We start from the raw sequence: 17,090 nt of genomic DNA, 5'->3' as shown, positions 1-17,090 counted from the left end.
AGACGAATTTGTGTCAGAAAATGTTGACCAGTTACACGTTTTCTCTGATGGTTCTCCAGGCCAAAATAAGAACCATACGGTCATAAGACTAATGCTAGGCCTGGCAGCTTCAAATCGATTTAAGGAGATTAGACAGTACTTTCCTGAGAGGGGTCATTCATTCCTACCATGCGGCAGGGACTTTGGGGTATTTAAGAAAAACATTAAGAAAGTAGACAGAGTTTATACTATTGAAGAGTATATGGCAATTATTGTAAACAGCAAAGCAAATGTTACAGTTAAGTTAGTAGACTCAAGTGCAGTATTTAATTTTGACAAGTGGTGGCCTGAGTTTTTAAAAAAGTGACTGTATCAGCTGAAACATCGACAAAGAATACTCCTCGTGCTGGGAAGATTGCATTTTCTCCTTCTTCGTTTAAAGAATACAGATATAGAGCAGATATACCAGGAGTTATTGTAGCACTTCCCTTCATAAACAGCATTGTGAAACATAGTTTCATCTTGGGAAAGGTAACTTTTGCACATTTTCCTTGCAACCAATGGCAGCATATCCAGAGGGTGGGGTTCCAATAAAAGCTGAGAAGATAAACGACTTGCGTAAACTGTTGAAATATGTTGCAAATGAGGATGCTTTGGCATTTTATTTGGACATTATTTTGCAGCCAATGAATTCCCCTTAGGTTAGTAGTCTCGGTTGTAATACTGTAGTTATTTGGCGCTTCAAGGTCATTTGTATTTGTTTTCCCTGTTTTTTTCTGTTGGATAAACTGTAAACAGTGCTTATGTATTGCATTATGCTGTGTTTAATATATAACAAAGGTTGGTGTAGTTTGTACGAGAGATTTATTCCCAAACTCCAAATTTTTTTCGGTATTATTGGAGAAAGGAACTAAGTCAAAAAAGTTCAAACGGTCATAAAATTTATAAATTTTTCTTGAACATTTTCCTGCTACCTCCGTTACATATCTATCACTGCTCTAAATATTATATAAAATAATGGAAACTATTCATTGAAGCGTGTCGAAGAAAATCAGTTTTTTTGCTCTCCTGAAAAGTAGCAAAATCTGACTTAGTTCCTTACTCGACTGCACGATTCAATTAATATCAGTTGTGGTGACCGGCACCAGATTATGGAATTCCCTGCCAGCTCAGGTCAGAGAAACTAGCACTTTACCAAGATTTAAGGTCACCTTCCGAGACTACCTGTTGAGGACAGCTGACTGAATGGTTGAAGTATGAATGTGTATGTGCTTGATGATTAGTCATTATTAAGAGTTTTTAATATTAATTAGTTTTAATATTTAGTTAGTAATTTATTTTATTTTCAATTCAATTAATTTATGTAGCTTTAACTATTTTAAGTATCTCAGTATTTTATTTAAGATTTTGATTAGTATGTGGTTAAGTGTAAGAGAGGGTCTCGAGACCTAACTTCACCACTGTAAAAAAGGCATTAATAAATAAATAAAGAAATAAATAAACAGCTTGGAATTCTCATTACATGATTTGTAAATATAGGATGTAATCATCACCTTGGTTCCAGTATGGAAAGATGATTGATTTTGAGCAAAATTGTTGCTTACTATTACACAAGAACCTCGTTTTCCGGCCCTCATTAAGCCGGATCTCCAGTTTATCTGGATCAAAAATAATAAAAAAATATTTTTATTTGTACAGTATTTCTTTTAAGGGGTCGACTCTTCTTGACTGTCTTTTGCGCCAAAGATAGTTAAGGACAGGATTTGGAAGTAATTCGGCCACGGTCTATCAAAGGTACCATCCCGGCATTCACCTGGAATTGAGAACAGGAAACCATACAAAACCATTCCCAGGACGGCCGAGGTGGGATTCGAACCCACGCTCTTCTGAATGCAACGCATTACTAATTCATTGAAAATGAAACGGGCGCTTCATCAAAAGAAACAATGACTCATGGAGAGGCAACAATGCAGCTGGACAAACTGATGGTAGAATCCTAGAATAAAACTACACCAACAGAAGTGATATCAGTAAAACGTCTTCGTGATTGTGCTGCATGCAAACGCTGTACAACAGGAAAAAACTCATACATTATTTTAGTGCATAAAACAGTCGTAAATGTAAGAACAGTGTTCTTATATTTTTTTGTACAATCAAAAAAAAGGTATCACTGTACAACTTATGTTAATAGATTATATAACATGTACTATATTTGCGTTTTAGTTTTTCTGGATTATCCGGATTTTTTATAATTCGGATCAGTTCCAGTCCCACTTAATCCGGATAAACGAGGTTCTTGTGTAGGAACTTGGAATTGTAATAATATTATGCTTTTTTTAAACTTGAATAATTTGTTTTTGTGTGTTTCAGAAAGAAGAATTCAAAAAAGCTGAACAGATGCTTCATCTTGCTTTAAAACTGGCTCAAGAGCAACAGAATAGCCAAGCTGTTACATACATTTATGATTTAATGGCAAATTTAGCATATGATACACATGCTTTTGACAAAGCAGAAAGCTTGTTTGTTCCTGTACTGAGTCATCTGTTAGCTTCAGGAACCCCACCAGATGATAACAAGGTCATCCATATTAGTTTGAAGTTGGCCAATATTTACAAAGCAAAAAAGGACTACAGGTATTCTAAAATGTTGTACTAGAATCAGTGCCTGACCTTTTTTATATCTCTAGTTACCGTACCTGTCTGAGCAACTTTAAAATATTTGTTCTGGTAGTGAAGTGGATTTGTTTCTATTGGAGTGTGTTAGTAAAAACAATGTTTTTGGGTATCACTGTCTGTCTCCTGTATAAACCGAGAATTAGAGGACCTAACTGAAGAGCGAGTAGTGTATAATTAGCCATTCGACAAACATCCTGAATTTCCAAGCTCTACCCCAGTGGTAGACAGTATTTCTTCTTGTGACTTACTTATAGACAAGACAGAGCACTTATGAGGAACTGAAATGCTGTAGCTTAAATTGGAAGGGACAGCTGCTTAGGAAATATAGTAATACATTGTATAAATACAGTTTCATCCCCATTTAGGTTCCTCAAGAACAGTATGAGAACTCCTGTTTTTAATGTAATTTCATAGGCAACTCCAGAAACCTTCCATGTGTTAATGCAACATTACACCAATATCAAAAATGGAATTGAGGAACTATACTGGATAATGAACCCCATGATCGTTGTATATGACTAAGTTTAATGACACGTATTTTCTATCTTTGCCCAGAATTTCTGCCATGATTTTCCCATTTATTTCCACAACTTATCAATTGTTGAGCCCAAATTGCTCTTGCACTAAGCCACATACAGCAGAACTTAGTTCAAACGATTTTAATTCCAATTTGTAAATAATCCAAACTTTTGTTGTGGTCCTTTGACTTTCCTGTACAACACAATGGTAAATATTTGTGTAATTTAAATGTTTTATTATTTCATTCAAATTAAAAATGTCACTAGGTAAGAAATCCGAATGTCAGATTGGTGATACAAAGCTGGAACAGGTAAATAATTTCAAGTATTTAGGATGTGTGTTCTCCCAGGATAGTAATATAGTAAGTGAGATTGAATCAAAGTACAATAAAGCTAATGCAGTGTTCTCGCAGTTGCGATCAACAATATTGTGTAAGAAGGAAGTCAGTTCCCAGACAAAACTATCTTTACATAGGTCTGTTTTCAAAGCAACTTTGCTGTACGGGAGCAATATTTGGGTGGACTCAGGATATCTTATTCATAAGTTAGAAGTAACAGACATGAAAGCGAGAATGATTGCTGGTACAAACAGGTGGGAACAATGGCAGGAGGGTACAAAAATGAGGAAATAAAGGCTCATTTAGGAATGAACTTGATGGATGAAGCTGTACGCATAAGTTGGCTTCGGTGGTGGGGCCATGTGAGGAGAATAGGTTACCTAGGAGAATAATGGACTCTGTTATGGAGGGTAAGGGAATTAGAAGGAGACGAAGACAACGATGTTTCTAACGATTTAAAAATAAGAGGTGTAGAACTAAATGAGGCCACAGCACTAGTTGCAAATAGAGGATTGTGACAATGTTTAGTAAAATCACAGAGGCTTGCGACTGAATGCTGAAAGGCATAACGGTCTATAATGATGACATATGTATGATGTAAGTGTTGTTTTTTTTTTTTTTTTTTTGCTAATTGCGTTACGTCACACCGACACAGATAGGTCTAATGACGACGACGGGATAGGAAAGGCCTAGGAGTTGGAAGGAAGCGGCCGTGGCCTTAATTAAGTTACAGCCCAGCATTCGCCTGGTGTGAAAATGGGAAACCACGGAAAACCCTCCTCAGGGCTGCCGACAGTGGGATTCGAACCCTCTATCTCCCGGATGCAAGCTCACATCCGTGTGTCCCTGACCGTACGGCTAACTCGCCCGGTATATGATGTAAGTAAAAATATAAATTAGGATTCTCATGTTTTCAAGATATGATGTTTCAATGATGATGGAACACTGCCTGGGTGGAAGGAAAAAGAAGTCTAAAATCATGCTGGTGCTGCAAATGGAACCGTAGTTGTTATGAAGCTAAGAAATGATTCATGTTTTTGGTCGCCTTTGGGTATGTTCCTTGAATAGTCTTCTAGGTAGCAAACATTAAGTTTTGGTAACAAGGAAAATCTGCTTATTAGGCCTAAACCTAAACACAGAACTCTGTATGGAGTTGAGTAACAGCTATCAGCAGATGAAATGAGACATTCCACTGGCTACTGAAATCTTGGAAGGGGTGAGTGTGGTGGACACTTGGTAAAATATCCATCATTAATTGCATAAGGATGAAGCCACAGCAGTTAGGCTAGGCTTTGTTAACAAGGAACAACAAAAGAGAAGTGATTACCTCCTTCAATCAATAAATAAATTTGAGGAACTTGTGCTAATCATGCAAATAAATTCAGAGAAACAAAGCAAAATTACTAGCTTTTTTAAACAAGTTGTGGAGGATTAATAATGTTTAATAATGTTTGTATTATCATGATTGATGTGTGTTCTCTATTTTTGAAGTGATTTCTTTTTTAATGATAGAATACTGTGTTCGGTTTTATGGTCTGTTATTGTTTTGCCATATTCTACTGTCATTATTGCAACTTGAGGAACCACTGAAGAAAGAAAAAAAAAATAGAGAACATTTTGAATTTGAATTCAAAATTTGGGTGAGTGTGGCTTCTTTTTTTTTTTTTTTTTTCCTGGACTCTTCAGGTTCAAATTAGCAGAGTTCTACTGTATGTTGTGCACCATGGATATGCAAATGTCTTGGAAAACATGTCAGTGAAGTCATCATGAGACTGAACAGTGCTAGTCAGTGATGCTGGAATGGTGATATTATCAACAGAGCCCTGTAATATTCCATTTCCAGTTTTTAGTAGAATGTCAATGAATTCCTCTTTTCCTTTACTGCCAAGTTGCACGCACGTTGGTTGTGAGATAATGCCTCACAATCGACAGCCATAAGTAGGATTTCTTCAGTCAAGCTTGCACTTCGCCTTCCACCTGCTGCTGGTAGTATCTGCATATAGCATCCAGTAGTGAAGAACTGTTCTGCTGTATTTCGTTACATGTACTAATGCCCCATTCCTTTCATCACCTCCATAACAGGGAAGTAACTCAAATACTCTGATGGACTAGTGTGTCAGTACCTGTAATTACGTGTGTGCGTGTGTGTGCGATCGAGGGAATGGCAAGATAAAAAAGAAAGGTTTTCAAACTCTCCAGCTCCTCCCTGCCAATGTTTAGATGGAGGCTGTTCCACTTGGTGAAGTAACTCTCCCAGATCTTGTGTCAGCTTAGGGCTCACTCTGGGACAGACAATACATTCCAGTATCAGGACAGAAACCTTTCTATTATAAAAATGTATGAGGCATGGAAGATCTAATTTTTAGACCTTCCCCTAAAGTACTATTTCATCCAGTGAGAATAAAATTAGTTATAGCCTAGATTGTAGTCCATCTCCCCTGACCTTAAATACAAATTTTTATTAAATTATGTTCTGCCATTTCTGCACGATACCTGTACGTACGTACATACATACGTACATACATATGTACATATGAAAATTCCTTCTTATCCTGGATATGACCAACATGCAAATACAGTTTTTGTTTTAATTCTTACTGAAGTACAGACAAAACTCTTATTTTATTAATATAGACTATTTTTTTTTCCAACAGAATTTTCAGGTAGGCTCTATTCTACATAACCAAAATTTTCTCATAATTTCACGTTCTGTCTTCTACTTACCACGTTTGCAAATCTCAACTTATGGTCATTCAGTAATACACAATGCAGTAGTGTGTTGTGAACTTTGTTAAAATAATTATTCATAATATCTGGTTAGAAAGGGACTCCTATTGTCATAGGTACACTCAACCACACAAAAATTGGCCATCAAAGAAAGATTGCTTTCAAAATCCTCTTGTTTGGAATAAGATGAACATACTGTGACATACTGTGCAGGTGGTAAGGTTCCAAGCATTATCGCTTCGGCTACTGGTTATCCACAGTTTACGAATATTCTCACAGTTCGAGAAAGTATAAAATTAAATAATTTTTTGCCGGCCAATTTTTGTGCGGTTGAGTGCACATAATATTGAATTATATAGTCGATGTTATTACTTATTTAATTAGTTTAAGTGAGCCTGCTCATATATTTTTACTCTTTGTGATTCTATTATTGACAGTATCTACGTTCATATTCTCTTTCTTTATTCTCATAAATTCTGGTTGCATTGGCTGTGTTGATTGTTTTTTATGATGCTCGTTTATTTCTCATTCTTAATGCTACCACATTAGTGACAGCCTTTAAATGGATATTTTTATCATATACTAGCTGATGTGTACCTGTCACTGATGGTTTAGTTTCTGTAATTGTTGCTGCAATACTATGTAATATACACATTTTAGTTAGCTCTAATATTTCCGGAGATATACCAGTATGGAAGTTTGTGAAAAATATGATACTGGTAATAATTGTGAATATCTCAGTTATAAATCCTCATACAGTAAAGGCACATGGAACATAAAAGATTGGAAATTATACTTCTACAACTTTTGTCATGCCTAGATTTTTGACTCTGCTAATATTAACAAAGGAATTTGACATTTCTTACTTTGTCCCTTAATATTGCTACACCTCTGCTTCCTCATCAAATACTCCCTGTTCATTTTAAAGAAAAATGTTAAAAATGCATTATTTTAAGAATTAAAAAATGAATCAGAATACATTAGCAAATATTTTTAAATTTATTATTACAGAAAAATATTACAATGTTTATTACTTCTTTATATCAGCAATGAGTCATAACAGTGTTACAATTTTTATAACTTTTTGTGACAGATATGCGTGTAATCTAAACTCAGCACCACAACAGGCGATAATAACACTTGAACAATGCTATTAGGAATGTTTTGAAATTTTATGTTGGAATAAGCCTCCTTCAGAAGCCAAACAATATCCTGATCAGTTATAAAATTAATTTCTGACACTCGCCACTCTAATTAAAGCATCCTTCATATCATCAGTATTTTTATTTTTTTACAATCTGCTTTATGTTGCACTGACACAGATAGGTCTTGTGGCAACAATGGTATAGGAAAAGCCAAGGAGTAGGAAGGAAGCGTCTGTGGCATTAATTAAGGTGTGGAAATGGGAAACCACAGAAAACCATCCTCGGGGCCGCCAACAGTGGGGTTCGAACCCACTATCTCCTGTATGCGAGCTCACAGCCCTAACCGCATGGCCAACTCACCCGGTCATCAATATTTTTGTAGGTTCTCCCATGGCTTTAAGAACAAACCATTGGAGACCTGTCTGCTGAACAAGAAAGGCAGGGAAGAACACCACCTCTTCCTATCAATTGCTTAGGAAATATTCCTAAACCCAAAACACTATTGTATGTAGAGCTGGTACCAAGATCTTGATCTCCAATATTGGAATTAGCTGGACCTACTAACTTTTGAAGTAATTCAAGATATTTGTATTCATTGAGGACATCATTAATAAAATATGGACCAACAGCCTGATGACCTAGAATCCCAATGCAAAGATTGATAGCTTTCCATGGCTGTTCACTGGGACTACCAAGTGATTATTCACTGTATTTGTAAGTTTGCACGCTACAGTCACCATGGGTTGAAATAATTTTTTTTGGTTGGCAAAAAGTATATGTTAAAGAAGAATTCTGTTGCACAACATCATATTTTAAAAAACAATCATCCTGTTATAAAAGTCTGTCCTTGTATTCAGTGGAATTTAAATTTTGTAGATATTGTTTTTCAGAATGATCCTTGGATAATCATCATCATTATCATCATCATTATCATATGCTGTTTCCAGGTCCGCTTGGAACCTAAGCCTCTCCATCTCCTCTTGTCTTCCTACCACTTCTCCCTCTTCACTTTTGCCCAATCCTCACCTCTTTTCTGTACACACTATTCCACTCCTTTTATCCACCTGTCTCTTGGTCGTTTTCCTGTTATCTCCATTTCTTGCATCCTCCTGGGTGTCTTTTCCTCTCTCATTCTCTTCATGTGTCCATACCATCTAAGTTTAGATGCCTCTGTCCTCTTGTGTAGTGGCTCTTCTTTTGTCATATCTCTAACTGCCACTTGGACTCGATCGTTCCACCATAGGGTCTCCTTGCATCTTTTCCTGGTACTAATTCTCTCACAAACTTCCTCTGCAGCTTTTACTAATGTCTTCTCAAACCTTTACCATTCCTCCTCTCCTGCTTTTGTATCATATGTTGGTAATTTCAGTCTTAATTTTTCCTGGTCTTTTTCCTTGGTTTTCTTCTCTTTCAGTTTCCATACTTTGATACATCTTTCTTGCTTCACTGTCCTCTTTCTTTCCTTCATTTTCTTCAGTTTCATTACCAGTAGTCTGTGGTCACTATCTAGGGCCTCTGATGGTATTACCCTTACAACTGTAACATTCCTCTTCATTTCACAGTTGCATATCATATAATCCACAATGGATATCCTAGACCAGTCACTGCTGTACCAGATTATCTTATGGTTTTCTCTCTTCTTGAACCATGAGTTCCCAACTATCATCTCATTTCTTTTGCACAAATCCAGTAGCCCCCCCCCCCCCCCCTCCCCCTCTTTATTTCTACTTCCCTATCCTGCTCCAAGTATGTTTTCATACCCCTTCTTTTCCATGCCTACATACTGTACGTGCACTTTTTAGTGATAGATTTTTGTACTCGGTTGAGGAGTAAGAAGGGAGCACTGCCAGTTCCGGTAGTACTGCCAACTGAATGGAAATGAAATCTGAATTGAATCGATAATATGATCGATCGATATGAATTTTCTAAACCTTTATTATCTTACGCCAACAACTGTGTCACACACACAATATATAATACTATATAACATTTCCCGATGCGAAACGTGTTCCTAGCATGAATGATATAGTTTGGCTTTGCTGTGTAAACAACAACAGTACGAGTACTTAGAGTGTACGCCAGATGTTGCACGGCGATGATAAGTGATTCTTTGTTTGTGTTTCAAAGGTTAACAATACGAAACTCGAAGATAACCGAAGTCGACTGATTCAGCGCTAGAGTGTAAATCTATCGCTAAAAAGTGCGCAGATAATAGGCATTCAAGTCTCCCATTACTATGTTGTTTTGGCCATTCAACTGTCTCTCCAATTTTTCCTCAAAGTCATCTTTATCCTGTTGCATGCATCCTACTTGTGTAGCATATACTTGTACAATTTCCCAGCTTTTTCCTTTGACTGTTATTTTGACTTTCATCAACTTGTCACTTATCTCCTTTACTTCCTCTGTAATCCATTTCCCACTCACTACCACTCCTACTCCATTTTACTTTTCTTCATAATTTCCTATCCAGTACAACTAAAAACCATTCCGTAGCTCACTCTTACCCTCCCTCCCCCCTCCTCCATTTAGTCTCTGCCAGCCCTAATACATCCATTTTTCTTCTTTCCATCATATCTACAACCTCTTCTACTTTTCCAGTCACTATTTGTATACTCAATGTACCAATTGTAATCCTGTTCTTCGCTAGGGTCGCTACTGTTACATCTGTCCGGCTTATAGTTCCTTGTTTCCTTCAAAGTGAGTTTATATCCATCACCAACTTGCTAGGGCTGTCGTGACTTAACCAGAGCCCGGTTAGCCACTATCTTTTCCACGATTCCTTTAGGGCCTTCACAGCTACTGTAGTGGTCTTGGGGCACACACTGTACTTCACCCTCACAGGCTATTCCCTACTTTATGATATTGCTCATCTCCCGCGGCGTGGACGAGGGGTTATACTTAGACTTGTGGCTAATGACTTGTAATTTTCCAGGGGGAGTTATTCTTATTTTCTACTGTACATCTTTAAGGATCTGTACATCTATATGGTTTATTTACACTTCTAATTTCTTCAGAAGTTTTTAGTGTTTCTGATAGTTGCTCTAATGGCACATAGCATTCAGAAAACTTAACTGAAAACATATCTCTTACTTGTTGCATGGAATTCCCCTGTAATACCATTTCAAAAACATTACTTTTTCCTTCTGCAGTAAGTTATAACATTTCTATATTTCTGTAAAAGTAAATAAAATAATAAATGTGTTATTATATTCTGATTTAATTTTTAAGTCTTAAAATAATGGACTTGTACATTTTTTCTTTGAAATGAGAGAATATTTGAGAAAACTGATTTTCCTTAGTAAATTTCTATATCCAGTATTTTGATTTCCACACTCTATAGCCTAGTGCGCAATCCGGTTATCCGTGAACTTCAGTACTGAGCTTCGAGAAATTCTGTCAAGCTATTTAGTGAGAATGGTATTGGTGGTTCACACAGGAAGTCACTGAACTCTTTGTTTGCTTCTCTCTGGCTGAGGGGTAGTATTCTCAAGGTTAAAAAAAGTAATTTCTCAGTCCCTACTTAACAGATTGAAATAAAACATAGTGTAGAAAAATTCTGAATCTCTACTTTAATAATAACAAGTTTTGTAAAAATTGGATGAGCAATTTTTGCATCTATTCAGTTCAAACAGAATGATAAACAGACTGACAGACACACAGAACAAAAATTTTGAAATATAATGGATATTATCTCCGTATTATGTATAAATGGAGACGAAAGGACAACATGTATGGAGAAACACTACATATTTATTACATTAGTAAGATTATATTTTTATATGCTAAATTTTGTCATTTACTATATTGTTTTTTGCTAGTGGCTTTACGTCGCACCGACACAGATAGGTCTTATGGTGACAATGGGATAAGAAAGGACTAAGAGTTGGAAGGAAGCGGCCGTGGCCTTAATTAAGGTACAGCCCCAGCGTTTGCCCGGTGTGAAAATGGGGAAAACCATCCTCAGGGCTGCTGACAGTGAGATTCAAGCCCACTATATTCCAGATGCAAGCTCACAGCTGGTCGCCCCTAACCGCACGGCCAACTCGCCTGGTAGCAGATAGGTCTTATGGCGACGATGGGATAGGAAAGGACTAGGAGTGGGAAGGAAGCGGCCGTGGCCTTAATTAAAGTGCAGCCCCAGCATTTGCCTGGTGTGAAAATGGCGAAAACCATCCTCAGGGCTGCCGACAGTGAGATTCGAGCCCACTATATCCCAGATGCAAGCTCACAGCTGCTCGCCCCTAACCGCACGGCCAACTCGCCTGGTAGCAGATAGGTCTTATGGCGACGATGGGATAGGAAAGGACTAGGAGTGGGAAGGAAGCGGCCGTGGCCTTAATTAAAGTGCAGCCCCAGCATTTGCCTGGTGTGAAAATGGCGAAAACCATCCTCAGGGCTGCCGACAGTGAGATTCGAGCCCACTATATCCCAGATGCAAGCTCACAGCTGCTCGCCCCTAACCGCACGGCCAACTCGCCTGGTAGCAGATAGGTCTTATGGCAACGATGGGATAGGAAAGGACTAGGAGTGGGAAGGAAGTGGCCATGGCCTTAATTAAGGTACAGCCCCAGCATTTGCCTGGTGTGAAAATGGGAAACCACGGAAAATCAATTTCAGGGCTGCCGGCAGTGGGATTCGAACCCACTATCTCCCAGATGCAAGCTCACAGCCGTGTGCCTCTAACCGCACGACCAACTCGCCTGGTCATTTACTATTCACATGACAAGGTTCATGAATAATAATTACAATAAATTACTTAGTATAGTATTGTGAAAAAACAAACCACTCAATATGATTACTTAAGAAAGTAAGTTTTCAGCAATGTTCATATTGTTCTCAACTAGGTACAGTGGTACTTGATGGGTTATTTATATCTTTCACTTAGTTTGAATACATTTATATTTCTTATTGTGTAGGTACTTAAGAATTACATATTTATTTATTTATTTATTTATTTATTTATTTATTTATTTATTTATTTATTTATTTATTTATTTATTTATTTATTTTTGTTACAGAAAAGCTGATGAAGGATTTAAATTTTGTATTGAAAATCTAAAAAATAAGGTGGATGCAGGCGCATCAGATGAAGACACACTACTTCTGTGGGCTATGAGCCTGGACTGGTATGCTAGATTTGAACTTGATCAAGGCCATTACAAAGAAGCATTTTCACATTTCAAGACAGCGTATGATATGTCAGTTCAAGTTAATGGACCGGTTAGTGAGCAAAATGTGGTGTTGTTGAATGATTTAGGTACTGTTTGTTGTCTTCAGAATGATTATGATGGTGCTATTAAATATCTCACAGAAGCAGTAAAGATTGGAAAGTCTCTTCCTGATATGGAAGACTTTGCTTCAATTTATGTTAATCTTGGTGCTGTATATTTAAAAAAACAGATGTATGAAGAGGCTAAACATGCCTGTGAGGCAGCATGGAAATCTGCTAAGTTGCATAATAATAAAGAAGGTTTGGGAGAAGCAAGTATTTGTTTGGATGAAATAAAAGTTGCTCAGAAAAAGTAAATGGTTTAACTTAAATGTAATACATTAATATCTTAAATATCTACAACAATGACTGGAATAAGTCACAGTTGAAAAATCAAATTACAGTAACACCCAGAAGATCTCGTGTAATGTGTTAACTGTAACAGGAAGAATTATTCTAGAGTTAGTATAACTTTCAAAATTATTTTAAAACAAACACTAAGACTATTAACTTAGAAACAAATAATGATTGATAGACAGTGTTTGTTTTCATAAACTGCGCTTGTTAATAGTGTTATGCTTTACCATTATCTTGACAGTTCAATGAATAAGCTCATAAAAGCTTTTCTTTTGTAGATGTTGTGCATATTTGAATCACCCACAGCATGCTGTGAAGCGAACCTTGCATGAGGTTTCTTTACAATTTCTAATTTATGTTGAGCTGATAGAAATTTCCTCCAACTGACTGTAATTGTGTACATTGAAGTTTGTTGTGGTGCATATTTATTTCAGTCTGAAGGTAAAAATTAGGAAATGTATTTTTATGTGCTAAAATCTCAAAATATTTTTTTCATGTAGTAAAAATTGAAAAATATGTTACCAAAATATTTTGTTTCAGTATTACAAAATGTTAAGTATGTATTATAAGAAATCACTCACCAATCATATTGAACAGTTATTTAAATCCACCACTGCAGTTAAAAACAGACTTTCTCCAAGTCGGTAGTCTTGCAAAAATGTACTATATCGGGAGAAGGATCGTTCAACATCATAAGAAGATGGTCTTGCAAGTTCAAAGGAATGTCACTGACACATAAATTCTCAATTTCACCCACAACTTTGGAAAATATACACACAGTGTGAATTCCTGATTATTTGAAACACTTTGTGTTTAATAACTTCCACTTTAGGGCCTTTGAGTAAATGAATTCTTTACTCATTGCCATGCACCTCATTTACTGTCTCAGTCAACACTTTAGCTTATGTTTCTAATTTCCTTATAGAGTGACATAAAAAAAAATCAAATTTACAGATAAGTAAGATACCGTATAATTAATCTTGAATACCACCCACCACTGAATAAGACCCATACACCTGAATTTCTAATGACAACATTTGGAAAAAAGTAAATCACATGTTTACTTATCAATTTTTTTTAAATTTCTGCAAATGTGTCACAAAATGGCTAATTTAAAACACTTTAAGAATAATAAAAACACCATGATGAGAAATAAAACTAGTTCGATGTACAAATCAGTCACAATTCAACATCATCAGAACTACCACCATTGGAACTTTGTTGACTGTCACCTTCCCATACATAGTTGTCCTCACTACCATCCATAGAATTTTAAATTCCACATTTCTTGAAACTTTTCCTCACCAAGTCATTGGAGATGCGATCCTGCGCAGTCTTTATCCATTTGCATAGAAGTTCCACTTCAGGCCGTTTCACTCATCTAGTTGGTGTCAGTTCGTGATCGCCGGCACTCGCCTACACTTGGTTTAGAGCTATTTCAATATAGCTTTGAAATGCCGGTTCACACAAACATCCAGTGGCTGTAGCATAGAGGTCAGCCCTCCTGGAATTATTGTCAGATCAGTTTTTCCTTTACTTATCAATTCCTTTATGGCGTTTGTAGAATAGCCGCGTTAACTGTCAAGCACAAGCAGGCTCTTCTTCTGCAATAAAGCTCCCGGGTGATGTTGTCAAACACACTTCACTCAGACCTCAATTAGTTCACTGTCTATCCAGCCAAATTCATAGGTTCGAACAAAAATTTCCTTTCGGAAGTGTTTTTCTTTTCAGAACCACATATGGAGGAAGTTTGGTTCTGTCAGCTAACATGCATAACATTATGAAAATTTTGCTTCCGCAAACGAATAACGTGGCGATGAAAGGCTGTCAACTTTTCTTCGTAGGCAGCAGGGAGACGTGAAATAGATGTATGTCTTCGCATACACAATCAGTTTCTTCGATGAAAGTTCCTTATCCACCCACGGCTTGCAGCAAAAACCCCCTTTTTAAGTTCCTTTGTGATCTCTAATGATTTTAACTGACACATTTCATTCGATTCACCATAACCTAGTTCACGTCTTTCAGTCTCGTATTTATAAAGCCTATCTTCAATTTTAGAAAGATGTGCACTCTGTCCTCGGAAAGCTCTACGATCACAGTTACTTTTTAATAACATTTCCTTCTTCCTCCAATCGCGAATACAGTACATGATTCATCAATATAATATTTTTCTGTTGGCGGCACGATTTCTGATAGTTTCAGCTTCCGTTACAACTTTAAGTTTCTCACTCACGGTAAATGATCAATAACGCTTTTTTGAATTCATCATTTGTTACCACTGATGCTTCTTCACTCAGAACACAAAGTAATCAACTGCCACACCATGTGATTCCACTAAAGCGGAAGTGAGCGATGGAGTGAGATTTTAATCTTTGCAAAGTTGCGTGACTTGTTACTGTGTTGATGCCTCTTCGGAACACTTAATTATGAGACCACAATATGAAAGGCTTAAATATGATCTGCACCCAAATTTAAGGAGCAATATTTCTGTAAATAAAGTGCAGGTGGTAATTGGAATTATACAGTAATTTGCTTTTTAATAAACTGTGCTGAAGTAAGTTGTGAAGAATTTCAGTTGATGAAGTGTCAACTGTATTTTGTTCATCTACTACTGATTTAAAATCTTCAAAATTGTCTGCATAATACACTACGGCTGTTAGCCTTGTCCCCCAATGAGTAACAATATCATTTTTTTAAATTTATGAATTAATGAGTGTTATTAAGAAGGTAAAACCATTTATGATAAAACCTGTGTCCACTCTTTTATACTTAATAATATTCATCAGTTCATTACAAAATTAAAAAGTAAAAGTATGTTTTGATAAAATTGGGTGATGAAGAATGAAACATGTCATTCTACTTTTAATTAAATTGTTTCTTTTTAATCTGTTGTTAAATGTTTTCTTTTTCAGGTATTTTCTAAATTTGATTTAATCATAAATTAGTTTTGATAGACTGAAGATCCTAACAGTCATAGATTACCTAAGTCGAAACTGAAAAGAAATGGCATACACTAAAATGAAACAAAAAATCCCACATTTTTGTCAGAATAGAATTTTTCCATCACTTGCAAAAATGTTGCTAAATTCAGCAACATATTGCTTCAAATGAGAATGAACTCATACCTTCACGTATGGCATTATATCAGTAATTATTTTATTTATGTACCAGTACTGTATAAACAGCCTGAACTAATTAAGACAATGCCAATTATTGAAGAACATTCAAGTTGAATGCATTGCTTTCTTTCATAGATAAGAGAGAGAGAGAGAGAGCAAACCAACCCCAGCAGTCAAGATCATGATGCAATATGTTTAAGAAAGAGATTCATTCACATTGGATTTCCATGAATATGTTTGAAATAACCGTTTGGTATAATTGAAAGATTAGGATAAAAAATAACAATTTATGTATTTATTGCAGAATTATTCAAAATACGCAATATGTATTTACATTAAAAATTTATATAAAAGTATTTTCTCTAATAATGGTGTATTGTTATTTACAAGAATTCTGGAATCTTACTGTATCTATCTGTCTAAAATAGCTGTTCTTCATTTGTCTTCTATTAGCCCAGATCTTACTTTAGTAGTCTATTTCCCTGTCTTTTTTTTTCCTAACCTGATTATTGAAATGTTGAATGGATGTTTACAGAAATAGCTCATGATCACTGTCAAACAAGGAAAGTTCAGTGTTATCTGAGTTATTTTCAAGGAACTATATCTACCTAATTTTAACCTCTTAACATACCAATTATTTATAAAATTGTGATCTTTTTTTTACCTAATTTTTTATTGTTAAAATGGGCTATTTATTGAAAACTAATGACAGTGGTAACAATAAAAATACATTTTTCGAATTTAACAATGAAATATAAGCCACCGAAAAGTTCCTGCTTTAAAATCCCGAGTATACTCGTGATATTTTTTACGGGTTCTAAAATAAATAACACACCACTAAACAGATGGCAAGTAATACAACATGACACTCAATACTGTTCAAATGTTTGTGGCTGTGTGAAATGCCCTAAAACAAGGATCAACACACAATGCTACATCGCTGGAAAGTCGCGAAAACGAACTGCCTGAGTCACCGACATCCACTACGGTTGAGTCAGAAACATCTGTTGGCAAAAATAGGAC

The 17,090-nt window shown here is 36.1% G+C and overlaps 1 protein-coding gene across 3 annotated transcripts in view; it reads left to right on the top strand.

The window, feature by feature from the left end:
- The window catches only part of Ttc19 (tetratricopeptide repeat domain 19), a 53,291-nt gene extending 36,793 nt beyond the window's left edge, over window positions 1-16,498 (top strand). For 2 of the 3 annotated variants that reach the window (XM_067145422.2, XM_067145420.2), the window contains 2 exons: window positions 2,350-2,612; window positions 12,401-16,497. In XM_067145422.2, coding sequence (XP_067001523.2) covers window positions 2,350-2,612; window positions 12,401-12,908 — 771 coding nt within the window. In that variant the 3' untranslated portion in view covers window positions 12,909-16,497. Of the gene's footprint in view, window positions 1-2,349; window positions 2,613-12,400 lie in introns of all 3 variants that reach the window. The other variant, XM_067145421.2, reaches the window with a different exon arrangement.
- Window positions 16,499-17,090: the final 592 nt, after the last annotated feature.

The sequence above is a fragment of the Anabrus simplex genome, chromosome 4 (genome assembly GCF_040414725.1).
Source record: "Anabrus simplex isolate iqAnaSimp1 chromosome 4, ASM4041472v1, whole genome shotgun sequence".
NCBI lineage: Eukaryota > Metazoa > Arthropoda > Insecta > Orthoptera > Tettigoniidae > Anabrus > Anabrus simplex.
The sequence above is the reverse complement of the archived record's forward strand: the minus strand, read 5'-3'. Positions and strand labels throughout refer to the sequence as shown.